The 19,159-nt window shown below is 33.1% G+C and overlaps 1 protein-coding gene across 1 annotated transcript in view; it reads left to right on the top strand.

The window, feature by feature from the left end:
* LOC147069466 (protein takeout-like) overlaps nucleotides 1–15,101 on the top strand; it is a 64,116-nt gene extending 49,015 nt beyond the window's left edge. The window contains exons 3-5 of the mRNA XM_085950199.1: nucleotides 6,024–6,171; nucleotides 10,253–10,386; nucleotides 12,468–15,101. Of these exons, the coding sequence (XP_085806325.1) occupies nucleotides 6,024–6,171; nucleotides 10,253–10,386; nucleotides 12,468–12,781 (596 nt within the window). The 3' untranslated portion in view covers nucleotides 12,782–15,101. The remainder of the gene's footprint in view (nucleotides 1–6,023; nucleotides 6,172–10,252; nucleotides 10,387–12,467) is intronic.
* The last annotated feature ends 4,058 nt before the right edge of the window (nucleotides 15,102–19,159 follow it).

The raw sequence follows: 19,159 nt of genomic DNA, 5'->3' as shown, positions 1-19,159 counted from the left end.
TTATTATAAGTATTAGAAATGGCCATTACGATAATATTATGTCATATTATGCATATTATTCATCGTGTTAATCTCGCTTAACTCAATACTGCTTAATTATAGTTAGACCAGTGGCGGGCGGTTCATAATATACCTATATACCCCCATAAATAATTATAGATACGATACTATGAAATTGTATACTCGACCAATACTCGATGCATGGCAGAGTTCTGTCACGAATATCATCTGTAAGGGATCTTGGCATTACGTTTGAGAGTAAACTGACATTTATTAGCCATATAGTTACCATTTGTAACAAAGCGCATAAAATGTTGGGCTTCGTCATGCGTACTTCCCGGGTCTTTTCAGATGTTACGGTATTAAAACTTTTATTTAATTCTTTAGTTCGAAGCAGACTTGAGAGTAGGTCTATTGCTTGGGCACCGCACCAGTTGAAGTATGGCCTTATGGTGGAGAGGGTAAAGAAGAAATTCTTGAGACTCCTTTACTTGAGGTTGTATGGATACTATCCGTGGCTTTATCCAACTGACTTTCTCTTAGGCATGCTTACATACTGCAGTCTGCAATTTAGAAGAAATCTTTATTTGGCTACGTATTTTGTTCGACTTATACAAGGTATAAATGAGAACTCTGCCATTCTGGGCAGTGTTAACCTGTGTGTCCCTGATAACTATCTTAGAAATAGAGACCATCAGTTGTTTATTCTCCCAAGGTGCAGAACCAACCTGCCACTGGTAATGCCAATTGGGAGAGTGATAACTATGTTCAACGAAATTGCTTCGGGTGTTGATATATTCCACCTACGTGAGAATGAGTTTAGGTGGATGTTGTTTTATAAATTCTTAAAATAGGGTCTGCTTAACTCATCCGGTGTACTTCCGTGTACCTATCTAATTCATCTACTGATATATCTCTTTTTTATGTAATACTGTTATATTTATATATCTTTGTTTCTAAATGTCATGTTGTGAACGTCTTAAACTTATAATTTGTAATGTCCACAATATGTTAAAAAAAAAAATTGAAAATAAATTAAATTGAAATTGAATTATATTTTTCGTCTTAAGAGTCAATACGGTTAGATTATTAGAAAATCCCAGAGCTACCACTCCGCATTACCAAAATACTATAGTTTCATTTCAATTAGTTACAAGACCCTAACTAGCGCCTACGGCGGCCGAGTGGCAATGTGTCCGCATGGGACTAATAGACTAACAACAATTTCTCGTACAAAATCTGTTATTAAACTTCTTCGTGACGCGAGAAGATCCATAATGGATTGTCAAATTCAACAGCATCCCCAAAAAAAAGCTAGAAAATGCCACTGGTAATTTATCTTTCAACTGTATGTTGAATAACAGTTTAAAGTCAATTGATACGTTTAGTGGGAACCACATTTCAATAAAGTTGATCAACTTGTAAGTTGAATTCAACGAAGTTGAGTTTTTTATTAACTTTTGTTGATTCTACAATGAATTAAAGAGAACTGGTTGCCTAAAAAGTTGCCCAGAGTAACCAAGGTGATAACAACCCGCATCGGTACGTCAAACTTGTTTGTTTCACCCAGGAAACACAGAATTAATGGCAACGGAAATACCTAACGGTTATGGAGTAACAGGCAACCAATCCCGAGTATGGAAGACAATGGGATAAACTTAAACACGTGTCAATAATACGCTTGTCCTCAGTTCTGACAACTGCTCTTGGTTTATGCACTGATGCTCATTCAATTTTGGTGTATTTGAAGATTGCAACATACACTATTGCACTCTACAATTGAGTCGTATAGTATCAAAAGTAGATCTGTGCGTTATTAATTATTTCGAGAAAATGATGAAAAACGTTTGGTTGGAGTTTTTAGTGTGATAATAGCATGAAATATGTTTCTACATTTAGAAATTAGAAATTCAATTCAAATTCAACAGTTCTAATTCTGATACCAAGCCCTATTTTACATCACAATTTTATACCACACAGATATGATTTTGATTCGAATATTATATTGCTAGTCGTACATTATGGTCAGAAGAATAATTTATACTTAGTTACTTTTCGATATATTTGCGACAGTTCTACTTTTGATACTATACGACTCAAATTTGTGTTTCATTTTTGTAGGACGCTCACACATTTAAAACCCTGCTTATACAATTATATTTATTGATATATTCTGTGGTTGCACGTCTTGACGCCATCTTGATTTCGACTATCTGCTCGAATTACATCGATACGTGGGAACATTCCTTTAAATACTTATTGTTCAACATTCAACATACAGTTGAATGACAAAAATCGCCACGTGAGAACGCGGCATTACAGTGAGGGGTTGTAAAGTTTTATGCATTTGTTTCTGGAAACAAATAAATAAACTGCAATTTTTTTTATTAATACGAACGAAATAAGTAAAAGTGGATTCATATAAAGTGAAATAATATTTATTGAGGTCTCGAGAAGAAAGCGTAAGTGAGAATCTCTGGCCGTCAAAATAATATTTAATAATGTTGTTTATTATGCAAGAATTTAAATCAGAACCGGTTTTCGCTTTATTTTAACAATAAATTCAAACCGGCAATTTTATACTAGATAATAATATATTTTAAATGACTTATTATTCTCCAACGAATAAATTTTTTTTTATACAAATTATTAATTTGTATGCAAAACTCTTGTGAATGTATTTTGATTATATTTTTATGGTGGTTGTTGACCCTGAAGTGATTTTTTTTGACATTGAAACACGTGTTTTATGTTTCTAAGCATGAACGTTGTTTTATTTATTATCTCAATAAAGGGGGCCATCGATTTGATGAAAATTCTTCCTTACTAGCGACGGTCAAAACATCGAGAGTGTCGCCAGATTTAAACACACGGGGGTGCACGACACAAGAGATGGCATGGCACTATTATACAACCTCCCAAGTTTCAGAGTATGTTATACCTACCAAACCTTGCAAGTTAATAAGGGTAAATAAACAAAGCCATGTAATATGATGCAATCAATGACATTATTAATGGACGACGCACTCAATACAGTAGCTAGCAAGTAAATTCGCGCATTCGCATGTATAGGTAGACGTCACGCAATTTCCATTATGCGATATCACGCATCGGAAATTTATAGCAATATGACCTTTATTGTAATGGGTTAGAGCAGTGTTTCTAATGTCAATGTTCATTTGAGCGAACCCGTTCGAACCGAACCATTCGGCAGACCCAACAAAAAGCATCAGGAATTTATAGCAATATCACCTTTATTGTAATGGCGTTAGAACAGAGTATGCCATTCGGCAGACCCGACAATAAAGTGAGTGTCATTTTCTTTTCCAGATGATTCGTCCATATTAATGTCATTGGATGCAATACATACAGAATTACTCTAACTAACTTGATAAACACTAGTGTGGGGCGTCAGGCGGTCATGGAAATATAATAGACACACACTAGACATGGATAAACTAATGAAAATGATATCACCGACAATGTATAAAAGGGACACGCACCTCGGTCTATTATTTTAACATCGTAATGCGTAGGTACATCTTGTCCGCTGTATATTTACTCGCATTTCCGTTGAATAAACTTTAATATTTTAACTTTCACGAAAGCTTATGGTTTTCCAATCATCTTTTCGCCATCTAGTCTAAATACATCCTTTAAGGTAAATCACCTGACAATTACCTTCAAGACTACGGTCTTTAAACGTTAAAGCTGTGAATACTACTCAGGAATTGCACATAAGTCCAGTCTTTGGTAAGGATACGAAGGAAGGATAACATCATCAAATCACATCAGTTCCTGTCAACCCACGCTACCTGTTTCCTTTGCCTTCCTTCTTGAGGGACATAACAGCTCGTTGGAAATATAGCTCAGTAACTGAATGGAAAAGGCTTGAGTAACATTCATCTTGATACGGAATATTAGCGACGAATGTAGTCGGTTAAAGCCAAAAGCCTCCCATTCAACGCATTCGGACGGTACTGCTTTACAGTAGCGAGCAATGGCGAAGACTCCATACTAAGCGATTATTTGAAGCCTACCTTTTTAAGAAAAATAGTTTTTAATTGCCTATTGACTTATTTATATAATCACTTAATTATATATTCCATAAAATAAATGTTGCCAACGAGAGATGTCGTATGTAAAGGGATGTATTACACAGACAATTTGCAAAGGTTTCAAAAAATATACCATAGCGCGCCATCTGTCTTGACGTAAATAAAGGTCGGATTATATTTCAAATAATTGTCAATTTTTTTCATATGCACTTTCGGTCACGTAGCCACGCCCAGTCTATCGAATTGTATGAACTAAGGTAAGCTCCGATCGCAGAGCCTAAAACTAAATAATTAATAATAAGATAATTTAAAAAATAATTTCTGTTGTGTTTAATCGAATATTAATAAATATAGACTGTTTTATAAAATAAAAAGAACTTTTATCTAATGATTTTTGATGTGTATAAATGTTTTGAAAAAATACGTACTTAATTTAAAGTTTCATTAAATTAGTGTGTCGTTGTCATTAGTGTGTACCTATTCATTAGTAGTAATATCGTATTATCCTCTTATTTCTCGAAAGCACCTGACAAGTGTGTTCTTTTTATCAGATCTTCACAGCCTACCTCTTTCCAAAAGTGACCCTTCGCCACTGGTAGCGAGTCATGACATCTGTGTAGCAATATGCTGCAATATATTGAGTATAATGCTTCATAACTTTGCGGTCCGGCTCTAGAATGAATGAATTTTTTATATGTATTATCTATTTATTTATTTATTATTAATTATATGAATACGAATGAATATCATTTTGATCTGCCACACTGGATAGGGACAGATGGAGAGAGCTGTTGGAGGAGGCCAAGACCCACACCGGGTTGTCGCGCGCCTGATGATGATGATCATTTGATCTAATTTTATGCGAGGTAATCAGGCAAAGAGGCATATCAGTGTAGTAAAAAGTGCAAAGTTATAAAACGTATAATATTCTACCCAGCTTTAAACGAATGACACACTTTAATATCGTCTCTGTTCTGGCAGAACACACTAACTGGCGAATACTAGTTTTGAATAATTTGACTATGAAGTTGTTAAAATGTTTGCAATGGTCTATCATGTGAGTTAATTAAGTAATCGTAAAAAGTATGACTTTAAAATAAAGACTGTTTATTTATTAAGAAGGTTTCCAGACGGTAAAGTTTGAAATAAGGAACATTTTGGTATACCTAACTCAATATGTCATTTTTTCGAATTAGTGTCTTCTGCCAGAACAGTGACGATATTAAGTAGTAGGTTTAAAGCTTTAAAGTCTTAAATAACAAACACTAACTACACATTGTTGTCTTAAGTTCAATGACAAAGTTTAGTGTGTACTATTTATGTCGGATCCTAATAGCCTACCTCCACCCTTCGCTACTGTAGATATTGTAATGATGATTGAAACGAGAATTATCATATGCTAAGTATCGAAGCATGTAATTACAACGTTTTTATTAGCTCGTATTCTTGTTTGTCCGGTGGTTGTTCGTCCAGTACAAATATTGCAATCGATTTTTAACTAACTTCCCGACTAGCTAGACATTTGAAACTTTTAGAATATATCAGAACACGATACCAATGCATTCTTTTAATACTTTTAGCCATCTTTAAGCAGAATTGAATTCATTTTCAGTTAATTCTGTTTTGTATGGAAAGTTATTTCAGAAAAATCCGTAAAAAGTAAAAGACTATTATTGGTTGCTAAGGGGGTGGTCCTAGCAACAAAATTATCAATATATACGTGCGTTACTATGGAAATCAAAATGAAATGTCAAAATTACATTTCAGTATTCTATATTTGTTTGTTTGTTTTTTTTTTATTTACTTCATATCAAGTATTTTTATTTATTCGAGCATATTGAGCATAATAATTCAACAGAAAATTTGAAAACGTTGTATATAAAAAGTTCTTTTTATCTTGTAATTATTTATTATTACTTTTGCTTTACCCTTTAATAAAACTGCAATGTCTTCTTCTGTTTCCAGGAATTTCCGAATTAAATGTTCCAGTCTTGGAGCCCTTACTTGTCACAGCGATTGACATTAAGAACGGAAACGGACCAGTTACAATTCGCCAACATTACGGGGATATCAAAATATACGGACTCACTGCTTCCAACCTGACAAACTATAAGTAATTAAACATTATTTTTTTGATTATTTAAGATTCTTATAATAAATGACTTCATTGCTGATTACAATTTAAGTGGACTGTAGTGTGTAGTGAGGTGGATAAGAGCGGAAGGAAAGGCACAGCACATCTGGTTCAATCGTGAATGTCTTCGCCTTAAGGGGGATGTCATCAAAAGTTTCGTTTTTATAGAGCCATCTATTCCCCGAATTACAAAGCATATAGGTCAAAATTATATCAGAATCTAATTCCAATTACAATCCAATTTGAATGAATCTTCGAGGCATCTTATCTAGATGTCACTGTAATTATATATTAATAAAAAATCTAAAAACAAGTGATATAATTACAGTTATTATTTAAACAATGGTATATATATTTTTTGCATTTTATTTCAATCGGACTTTTTTATATTTTGTCAGATTATTATAAAAATATACGTGGACCATCGACCTGGTAGTACCTTATAATAATTACTTATGTGAGTTTAATTGGAATGGATTGGATTGTATTAGAATTTGGATTTTATAGTAATATTAAAAAAATATATACATATAATAATATTGTGTAATGATATTTATATGTGATAACAATCTGTGAATTATTGACATTCTCATAGTAATGAAGATAATTAATTAGGTATGGAATCATTAGACCATACACACGATCTCCATAAAAATGGCGTCATAGACTATTTTACAACACATTTTTAGAAAATAATGATTAGGTTACCTAAGTAAAAATATAAATATTATCAATACATTATTAGAACAATCCGAAGATGACAGCCGGTTTGGTGATTTGAAAATAATTAAATATACCCAAAACATTGACAATAATAATTTATTCTCATCATAAGAAAATATACCTAACATCTGAATAGAATAGACCGGACTCAAAACAGTACGTCGAATGTGTTGATAATTTATTTTTTCTGGCATTCACAAAACGTAGGTAATAATAATAAATGTAGGCAGGCACACTGCAGGGTTTATTTGGAAAGCATCTGTCAGTCGTGCAGGTACCTACCTAGTAATATAATATCAATGCTAGCTGCCATCAATGCTGGCTGAATTGGCTGGACAGAGAACTCAGAAATATTTTTTTTTCTTTTCTGTGGTCTCGGACCATCGCAAAAAAGCAACGTTGCGCCAGTTTTGATTTGTGACTAGGTATAAATATGCCAGTCGAGATTATTTTTGGTAGGTAAATACTTCTGATTACTTATACAAATATTGGAAACTGGTTAAGTGAAACCAAATAAGGACTGATCTAATTATTTAAATCTGAATAGGTATATCCCAAATTAATTTTATAATTAATTTTGACATTATTTAGTTTGCAGATATTTTATAAGTAATGTTTTTTTTTATGTAGCTACTTACAAACATTGTATCAATTTTATTTTCGATGAATATATATTAAGTAGGTATGTTAATTACTTAACACATTGACTGCTGATTAGATAATTGCTTTTTAATTACCACTTTTAAATAGTATGCTAATTATGTCGATTGGCCACCTAATCGTTACGCACTAGGTACGTCTTTAGTGTCCAAGTCGATATGCCCTGGATCGAGGGGCCCTGGCATCCCCCAAACATGAAAATTATTAGAATGATTTTAAACATTGAAATTGAAAGCCAATAAACTATACCTTTGGGCTTAGACAAATAAAAACACGGCAAAAAAATGATTTGTAATAATTCTCCAGCACCCTTTTTAGAAAAATTTCTTAGATTTTAATTTCTAACACAAAAATTTTGAAAAAAACGAAAAAAACAAACAAAATTTTAGAAACCCAATCCCTAATGAACTGTCAAAAAATTCTCGGTGTCCAACTTAATTCAGGAGCGGTGTTGGTCATGGCTGGGGAGGGCTGACAGGGCTCTAGTCTGGGGGCCCGGGTTGTGGGGGGCCCAGCGTGTCGGGTTGACCAGATAAGTGAGATAAACACACATCATAAAGTAGCTTTAATAGTAGAAAAAGTCGCCTGCGGCGCTATTACACTTCATGGCCATGAACATTTTCAATTACTTATATAATTGTGCAATATATTTTTTGATTATTACGTGTCGATACTCGATAGCTCCATTATTAAAGTAGATGTATTAAAAATCGTCAATAATTCACTGTATAAGTACCCTTAATTTGAACTAAAACACAATTTGAAAAACGTTAATGTAGTGTTTCACACTGCCTTTAATCTTAGCGGTAGGTAGGGGGCCCGCCAAATATCCTAGCCTGAGGGCCCGTTTAAGGATGTGGGGACCATGGTCTAGGTACACCGAGTGCAATATTGGGGTAATAATTAGATTCATTTGCGAAAATTCGCGTTCACATTCACTTGAAGTAATGGTAATAGAATTCAATGCATATAATATATCAAACGCGATAGTTTTTCAGGATATGTAATAGTATGTCTTTTCATATAAGATGATTCAGGAAAATTAACTTGTACCTACCTACTACGTAAGCGCGAACATTATTTCGTCTAATTGCTTTTTTATAACTGAGAATGTCTCAGGAGCAGTTACCCAAACTGAGGTTGCCATGCACTCAAGTGTGCTTTAACCAGAGTACGTGAATTTAAAAATGAAATATGGATCTCCGATTCGTTGAAAGTCCTCAAACTTGCGCAGCTCGCTTGGATCAAATCGGAAATGAAGAAATGGTATAACATCAGGGATTCAGCGAGTGTCTATGTGTTCTTTATTCATAATTTATTGACTAGCAGGTTACATCCAATTGAATTTGATATCTTTGATTATAAAATTAGATTACACACTAAATTTAATGATAAGTGGAAAAAGTACTACAAAAAAATATTCCGATTTATCAAATTAAACAACAATACAATGGAGTTCCACACTGAATTGACAGTTAACAAAATAAAAGAAATTAAAAATTAATATGTAAATAAAATGAGAAAATATTAGATCAGAATTTGATGAATATTTTTTATAAATATTTTATCTGACGTAGTATAATTTTAAATAATAATAATAACTAAGTGCATTTTCTGTTGAAGATTTCAATATTTAAGTAAGTGTAAGTAATTATTTTTTTCTCTATCTCTAAAATGTATAAGTAGGTACCTATATTATTATATGTTGGTATAATTTTAAATGTGTATCCATATTTTTCTGTACCCATCAAAAATGTGTCAAATTCATTTTAAAACATTTATTTTGCCAAGTTTTATTAATTTTTTTGTCTTTATTTTTATACGAGGGGTTGTTGAAACGGGTGGTTATTGACCATGTGTTTATTTCCGGGGGGGGTGGTTTTCCGGGTTAATTCGAGCAACTCGATCATTTTTTTGTGACCATCGTTATGGTTGTCTTATTTTTAGGTTTTTATTAATAATATTTATACTGCCACACTCTCTAAAACTCTCGGTTGTGGAATGGAATATGGATGCTATTTAAAGTGTGGTACTGAAAATACGAACCTAAAAGACAGTCGCTTTCCATTTCAAAGTAAACACTCTAATTCTAAACAGCGTTGCTAACTAGCATTTTTCGATAGGCATCTAGCTTGCAAAAATGCATCTAGCTTATAGGGTTTTTATTAGCATTTTTGATGCCTTCGACAGCTTTAAATGTGTTGAAAATAAGCTAGATTTTTAGTTTATTTATTTAGATATTTAATGAAGGTAGGTCGGTACTTGAGAAATAAAACAATACAATGAAACAATAAGAGCATTCTTGGCATTATAGTGATATATTGGAATCAGATATTATAATTTAATGTATGCTTAGGCATGTGGCATCGGATTGATGATTATCGGGGATTCCACTCTCTGGTATTACCTAATTTTTAATCAATTATCGTAGGCTGTTAGATTTTTTAAATATATTTTGAAAAGAGTTTCTGGGAAAATGTGGTGTAATTTTTACATGTATATTCATTTCTTCAATTTTTGCACATTTTTAGATCAGCAAAAACAGGTACTAATTGAAATTTTATTTTCTCAAAATCTAGCGTTTTTCCAGTCAAATAGCTTGTTTGCGTACCCCATAAGGCATGTTTTTGTCACCGACAGTTGGCAACACTGATCCCAATGTATGTCTTAATTTTAGCGCTGATTTAAAACACTACAGGCTGGTGACAGATTCCTTTACACCAATCATGAAATTTGAAGCCAATTATGTGATGGATGGACGAGTTTTACTTCTTCCAATCCAAGGAAAGGGATACTGCAACATCACTATGAGTAAGCTATAATTTTATTAACTTATGTTAAGGCTATACGTCAGTTGAGGCATGGTCTAAAAAGATCGTGGCTAGGCGATGCGCGGATTGTGCAAATGACGCGTGCCGAACGAAATATAATTTGTCATAAACATCCAACATGCGTCCATTACTGTTATGTTTATTGTTATATTACTAATAGATAATAATGGTATATTCATTGCATGTTTTCCTTTTTAAGTACATACGTAAAGTTTTTTAGTCATCTTTACACGATTTAAGAATATTTTCATCCGACGCCATGACAAAACAAATCGACGTACGCACACCTCGACTATTGGTCTCCGATTGGCGACGAGTGAGAAATTTCGTCGCACCCACTGTTGAAAAGTATTTGCCGTTTCACTGAAGTACGCTCTTAATCGTTAAACGAAGCAACTAGCGTACCTATTAGCACCATTCAGAGAGTAATGCGATTATAATAAAAAAGGTCACATATCCCTGGAGTCATGAGCAGTTGTGAGCGAATGGGAACAATTTCTATTTTTTGGGCACAATCGCGGCGAAGATTACCGAAAACGTAAAAAGTAATATAAAGCGATGTAATGAAAGTAAATGATCAACGTAAATCAACATAAAAGTTAAACAATAATTAAATTATACTTGACAAATAGTTATATGAACTAAATTAATTTTCTGGTATTTCGTTGTCATGGTTACGTAATGTAAACAATAATTGTACGTATGCAGTTCGCCGTAGCACAAAACACCGTGAGCTATTTTATAGAAGAGAAATGATGCGTTGTTCCAGTATTTTCACCGTGAAGTAAGTTGTAGGTACGTTTGTAACTATATCATTTATATGCAACACTTGTTTGCAGGCAGTCATGTTACATATAAAAGAAGAATATTAATTTGATATTTTATTGGTAATTTGATATTAAAATAAAAATCTTTTAAGTGTTTTATTTTCAGACGAGTTTGATCTCAATGCAATTCGGCTATCTGTTTCCGATGCAACAGCTCACGGTAAACTGTGATACGGCGAAGTGTAAATTTAAGCTAGCTACTCAAACTAATTAAAGAACTAAAAAAAGAAGCAATTTACTGTGTTCGCTCCTGAGCGGAGCGTATGGGCGTGTGCAAATTGGAGGTTATATTAACAAAATATTTACGAGGAGTGGTTGTTAGCCATTCGCTCAATTCATTGATGAACTCGTACTAGGTCAAACACACATTTAATTTTTGTGTCCAGCCACGGAATCAAACTCGTGACCCACAGCTTCATAAACGGCTACTCTACCAATTAATTTGGATATTGTCAACACTTTAATAACTACAATATTTTCTTATATCTTTTTGTCATCGGTAAAGAGATATAACGAAGACCTTTAAAATTCTCATTCTCTCAAAAGATGTATTTTTTACATAATTTCCCCCGCTAAGCAGCGCTTGGTCTACCTATCTTTACTGCTACAAAGATTTCATCATCATCAGGGGCGCGACAACCCGGTGTGGGTCCTGGCCTCCTCCAACAGCTCCCTCCACCTGTCCCTATCCAGTGTGGCCGCTTTCCAATTCGGTACCCCCAGAATACAGTCACTGGCAGCTCCATCCGACCAGCGAATCTTTGGCCTGCCTCTTCTTCTACGCCCTATTGGATAGCTGGACATCACTCTCTTTGCCGGTTCATTGTCATTCATACGGTGCACATGACCTAGCCATCGCAGTCTCCCAATCCTCATTGATTAAACTGCACTGCAATCTTCGTACAGCCCGTAGAGCTCAGCATTATATCTTCTCCTCCAATTGGTGCCGTCCCTAATCGGTCCATATATACGGCGGAGAATTTTTCTTTCAAAGATGTTCAGGGCTCGTTCATTTCGCAGAGTTAATGTCCAGGTTTCCGATGAGTAGGTGAGCACTGGCTTTACAAGTGTCTTGTAAAGAGTGCTTTTAGTTCGACGAGATTTCTTCTGTAATACCATTATGTGTGTAACTACAAGAGATCCAAGGTATATGAAACTGTCGACTGTATCAAACTTGTAATACTAGCTACAAAGATTTCACTGAGTCTTAAAAAAATGTTGCATTCTTTTCCAGCTGACCTGATCGTAAAGCACGACCTGATCGGTGAGAAAATCACCAAGAAAGACAAGATTCACATGAGGATCAAGACCTACGATGTCAAATTCATCCCGAAGAAGGTGTCCTTCTACTTCTCCAACCTGTTCAACGGAAACGACGCCCTCGGTAACCAGATGAACCGATTCCTCAACGAGAACTCCGATATCGTATTCAACGAGCTGAAGCCTGCCTACGAAGAATCATTCGGACTCATCTTCAAGGACATCACAAATAAGATTTTCACCAAAGTACCTTTTGATCAAATCTTCCCCGTAGAAGAAGTCAATTAAATTAATATTATCTATAGATATTTGTATTTATTATATTAGGTATATGGATTTTGATATGACCGGTTTAGGCAAGGAGAAAGATATTATTATATTGTAATCTCTAAAATTAGGCGTACACACAGAAAAAAGGGGTCCATTTTGAAAAAATTTCTATTATTTATTTTATTGATTTTTGAAGCAGCCGGAGAGGGGTGTTAAAAAAATCTAGCAGTTGTGACTGACTTCCACTTTGCCGTACTTATACCATCTCCAGATACATTCCACATACCCAGACACTCCACACTTTGAGTCTAACAATAAACAACTGGCTTGCAAGTATAACTAATGGTGTTCACCTACAAGTTATTGCGAGCTGTCGCATCCACATATAGTTATAAATATTAGGATTGTTAGTGTTCGTCTGTGTCGTCCGCGCTGTCTTGTCTGTTAGATATGCCGCATTGGAATATTAAAGCAAACATAGGATGCCTCAGATAATTGCACCAGTTTATGAGTACCAGGGGCCTTCCAGTGGCCACGTCATGTCTTGCATGTTGTAGAATGCCGAGAGAAGTGGGGTTAACCCGTTCATAGGCTAGGATCCTCAGTCATGAGGTCCTGTCGAAGAATAAGACAAAGTAATGTTTAATTTTCCTAAATAAATTGTAGGTATTTTTTACGTTTCCGGGTGGGGTCCGGCCCCGAAAACCGTCCCCTTTGTGTGCGCGTCTGAATTCCATACCTAGTGTACCTACTTGAGAGTGCTCTTTTCTTCTTCTTTTTGTAGAAAAAAGATGCCAGTCGAGCTTCAATATTGTGACCATACCCTACACAGTTATACACATTTTCAATTTTTATAAAAATAATTTTTTTTTAAATAATTATAAAAAATATTAAGTTTATGAATTATTCAAAAAATTTTACTGTACATTACAGAAAACTTAATTAATTTAAAAAAAAAACAACCACTGTACTGTGCGCCTTCTGTATATTGACATCTACGTCGGGACTGGGACAACTGGACGCCAGGACAATTTGGCACTGCCCTGTTGTATTAAATAAATAGACGTTCGATACAATTTTATACAGAACGTAGATAAGAAATTTATCAACTACTTAGTAGTTTTAATTCATTTTGCTCTTTGCAAAGTATTACATCACTTTTGCATGCTGGTGGTTATTGCAACGGTTTTAGTTCCAGAAATGGCCACGATAACGTGTATGTCTCGATATAGAAGCCGCAGTCTTGCCTAGATCTCCCGATCCTCCTTTTCCTCTCAGGTCTTTTGACGAGGAGCTTCTTAGTCTTGAGTGGTTGAATGTCTTCCATTCTAAAGTTATGTATGGAAAATAAAACTGCTCATTTCTGTTTTTATTTTAATTTGAAAGAAGTACAATAAGAAATTAATATAAATCTGTTAAAATAATTACCTAATATATATTATTATATAAATTTAATATTCATGTCATCCTTGAGTAAATTGATATATTTCAAAATCCAGTATTTAGATTAGTATATTATGAATTATTATAAGAATTGAGAGATATTATATCAGTATTGTCTAACTGAACTAATTGAATACCGTGTCTTGAAATTTGTACGTATGCAGTTTGCTGTAAGGCAGTTTTATCAGAAGTAGATGACCGTATAATATTGAAATTGATTCCTTACCTAAATAAACCACTTAAAAATACATAACAAAAACCACCGGAATACAAAGGAAAGACAGAAAAAATAGATAGTTAACTAAATCAGAAATGCAATCATATCGTATAATTAATATAAAATTCTGGTAGCTTCTCGTATCAAGTCTGTCTATCTGATTATAACAACAGCGTTATTATCAAACATATTTTGATGGTAATCGATATCAAATTAATGTTTTTATTGAATCTAATAAAACTGGAACAGTACTGTCTGCAATGTTCCACGAATAACGTGTTTTATTTTTATCTCAATGCAATACGATAATTTCTTTCCGGTAAGACGGCTCACTGTAAACTGTGCTATGGCGAAATGTAATACGTACAATATACATGTAATCATTGAATATACGATGGTAGTACTTACTGCCATCTTTTAAAGCCAGGTGAAAGTTTTATAGCACGATTAGTAAACCTTCCGAAAACAGTCTTCATTATTGGCAACGAGTGATTAATATCGTTTCTCTTTTCTTGTAAAAATAATTTAAAGAAAATATTAATAAGTGGTAAAGATATCATTATCATGACATGGTTGTATTTTAAATAGTTTATTAGAAAAAATTAACTCTAGATTTTGTAAGAATATAATTTTATATAAATTGTAGGTAAATGTGAAATAACATAATGTTTATAATATCTGTGGTCTTTGATCAATGATGTTAACCGGTTATATTATGCCTACAGCGAGTTTTCTCGCTCTATGAGGCCGGGATCGACAGGCAGCACATACGAATTTCGCGAGTTATCTCGTCCAATCTTAAACTCAAATTACTAGCCACTGTCAATTGATTTGCATAATCTAAAAAATTAAACACACAGTGACATCTGTTAGAATAATTATGAATTACTAAGCCATAAATTATAAATATTACAGCGATTGTAGTAAAAGCTTCGTTATACGTTCATCTTGTGTCGTTAAAAATCTGCGGCCAGTCAGATACTACCGTAGTAATAACAAAGATATTATATAATATAATAATAGACATAGAAAACGTTAAAACTGATATTTTCCATTAAAAGGGTTTTAATGTTTAATTTATTCGCGTAAACCGAAAAAAGAAATTTCAATGGTAACCTAACCTAACCATACCACGAAATATTTAATAATTTTGGATTAAACAACATATTATGGAAGTGTCATCAGCTATCTCTAAATTTACAATGTTAAAAATATCATAATTAAATTTGACCAAAGACCACGGATGTTTGTCAATGAGGAATACTTTGAAAGTTGTTCAAATTATGTAATAGTGTAATGTAGATAAAATTTGTGAACATTGACAGATATTAGAGACATCTAGTAACGGAATTATGAGACATGCAATCAAATACAATTATTTCATTTGTATCTAAAAACAATGATAACTTTGAAATATTTTTATAAATTTAAATCTCACTAATCCGGTATACCTACTGGAAAAGAAAAAAGCATGAAAATGATGTTTCCTAAATATGAATTTAATAAATTAGTCAAGTTTTATGTGTAGTAGGTTTGCTTTGCAAATGTTTATAAAATAATGTCTACCGAAGATAGTTTTCTCACATTTAAACCTCGTATCAACTCTCATCTGAAATTTACAAATCTTCAGATAGTCGTATTACTGGATATACCAGACTGCTGAAATTCTGGATTAGTGAGATTCTACTGTACTCATCTCTATGATTATTTTTACCAATAATATTGATATACTTATCATGATACATTATAATAATTACATTATAATTATTTGGGTTACTGCCAAAAGTTTGTAAGTCTTGAAATCATATTATGGAGTAATTGCAATTTGAAGTTTGACATTCCCTCTAAAATCAGGCATAATGCTAATTTCTTTATGCTTTACGTGCATGTTATATAATACTTGAATTTGTTTTTTAGCATACATATTTATATATAGATACATAATCCATTAATAACTCTAAATACCTAAATTATAGACTTACCAAGTTTTGGCAGTAACCCCAATAATTCTAATATAATATTTTTTTTATTATTTAATAAAAAAAAACACCAATTATTTTCTAAGAAATAAAAATGTTATAGTTTTAAAAAATCTACATTTCAATTTATATCGAGTTAACCTATTGCAGGCATGTCCAACTTCAAGTAGGATATGATTTACTATCCTGTATCGTAACTGGTACATAGTAGCAATTTTCTACACTCTACTATTCAAGTTAGTTCACGTTGTCATTATTCAATTCATTCTTGAACAAACGTATTATATTTGAGTTTAAATTAAACAATACTTGTATTTCACTATGATAAATCAATACTCATTCATCGTTAAAAAGAAATGTTTTGGATGTCTCATCGTCAGTCTACTGTGCAACGTTAAGGGAAATTATGCTTCAATTTAAAGCACAGGTATTCATATTTCTTTCTCTCACTTCTACGGGAGACCGTAAGTGATATAATATGAATCAAGTGACGATGAGGTCACTTGGGCTTTTTTATGGTTAATTTGAAAACGACTTCACGAAATCTGGTTAAAAAATAAAAATAGGAATGGTGAATTCTTAATTCTTCAAAATCTAAATGAAATTATATTGAATTATAATTGAATGTACATTCTGTTTACATTTTCACTAGTCAATTCTTATGATGTGATCGAACAAAATCAAGTATAATGACAATCTGTTTAAGGATTTTTTTGGATTGTTTTAGAAATAATAAGAATGGAAATTATAATGTAAAAAATAACAATTCCAATATAAATTATCTGGAATATTAAATTATTAATACCCAGCCTGCTGGCTCTATTCTTTCAAAAAGCAGATTATAATCTTTGATTTATAAAGCAATTTATGTATATAAATATGGTTTCCTCTAATTACGGTCAACGATAATTAAATTAAAATTATAAAATTGTATTTAACTGCACGCTTTGTAATTCCGCCACATGATGTCTCTAATACCTTATTACACCCAACTTTAATTATTATTGAAGAATAAAAACTGTTTACAATTTTGGATATTGGATTTTATTTATTATTACTAGTGTACAATTACGTATATTTTACAATAAGCATTTGTAGAGTAATGTAGAGGAGATATCGGCATGTCACACTTTCAATTTATAAATCACACAGGATTAAAAAAGATCACATTCAGTTTTTTTAAAACAATGTATAAATCCTGCCATGAACCAACAGAGATAAGCAAATGCCTGTCAACAATGTCAACCAATCCTGCAGAGATGGTGTTAATAAACGTTAAAAGTAGAGGTCCACTAGATCAGTCTTGGAGTCTCGCATCCAAACCTTGACGCTGAAAAAGTATCAATGAGAAAGTGGACAATTCGTCAAATGACGCTGGATGCGGTATCAAAAACCAGGCAACGAAAGTAGTATGCCTACACCAAGGGCAGGCACACATATTTGTTCTTTAAAAATGTTCAATGGTTTTTGGAGATAACCGGTTAGACTCTTAGCCACTACTACACCAGTCAATTTTTGAATGGCCATGGTGGATTCGCTGCCAAGCTCTTTACCCGATCAACATGTCCATGTGGCGGAGAACTACAGAATGCAAACCACGTCCATAATGTCCGAGAATGTGCTCCGAAAGGGAAGAGATTCTCCAGCCAACCATCTGTTGGGCACATCGAGGCGTAAGACCTGGTTGCCACATGGGTTGCATTAAAAAAAATTGTGTCTTCTATGAATATCTCTTCACGTAGTTTTGTATGTTAGTGCTGTTTTTTATACAATATATTTATTAATTAGAATCATTTATTTTTTATTGTTCACTGTGTTCCTCTCTCACTTGGGCCCTTTTTATTAGAAAGTCTCTGTAAACTCAGTCAAAGCACACTTCAATGCGTGGCGACCTCAGTTCTTGCGTAGCTTCTCCAGCTGAGACATTCCCAGGCGTAAAAAACTGCTGATGCTTTCCATCCTTTACACTCGATTAACACAAATAATTGTGGTGCATAGCAGGTTGGTTTTGAGGGGTCTATATATGGAAGAGATATTAAAATTTACAATATTTACATGAACATCTCAGTGTCATCATATTCCTCAAAGATTTGTCCATTATTAGGTAGGTAAGTACACAAACAATAATTAAAATACAAATTGAATTACACATTTGATAGTGATGGAAGGTTTTATGAAGCATCTTCCAAAGAAACCTTCATCAGTAAGTTGAAAATAAATTAATATCATACTATACCGTACATTATGATAGCCAGCAATCATAAATGTGAAATTTGGATTTTATTATTCAGAATAATGATATTTTTTTAATTTGTCTCGTGCAGTGACGTCTATGTTTCTATTTTATAAACATTATCATATTATTATAGATATCTACTATAGTATAGATAAAGTTTCTAATTTATAAACATAGATGTCTATGCACACAAAAATAATGGTTTTAAATAATAATTAATTCGAATGAAAGAAAATTCAGGAAAATAAAATATTATCAACTCCCAAGGGGTGGTAAAAAGAAATTCACTGGATAAACTTTTATTTTTCTATATGTATGATGTACGACGCACAAGGGAGACCTATCAAACCCTTTGGCAATTATTAATATTGCATAAATTTATTCTTTCCAGTGGCGTAACTAGGAATGATGTAGCAAAATTTTGAACATACCGAAATTAGATTCAATATCAATGAAAAGCATTTCAAGTTAAACACATTTTTATTTTATTTTTAAATATAAAATACTTGCAATAAAACCAG

Source organism: Rhyacophila brunnea, unplaced genomic scaffold (genome assembly GCF_057557595.1).
Source record: "Rhyacophila brunnea isolate RB1 unplaced genomic scaffold, BYU_Rbru_1.0 scaffold_23, whole genome shotgun sequence".
Classification (NCBI taxonomy): domain Eukaryota; kingdom Metazoa; phylum Arthropoda; class Insecta; order Trichoptera; family Rhyacophilidae; genus Rhyacophila; species Rhyacophila brunnea.
This window is presented reverse-complemented; position numbering and strand designations above follow the sequence as displayed.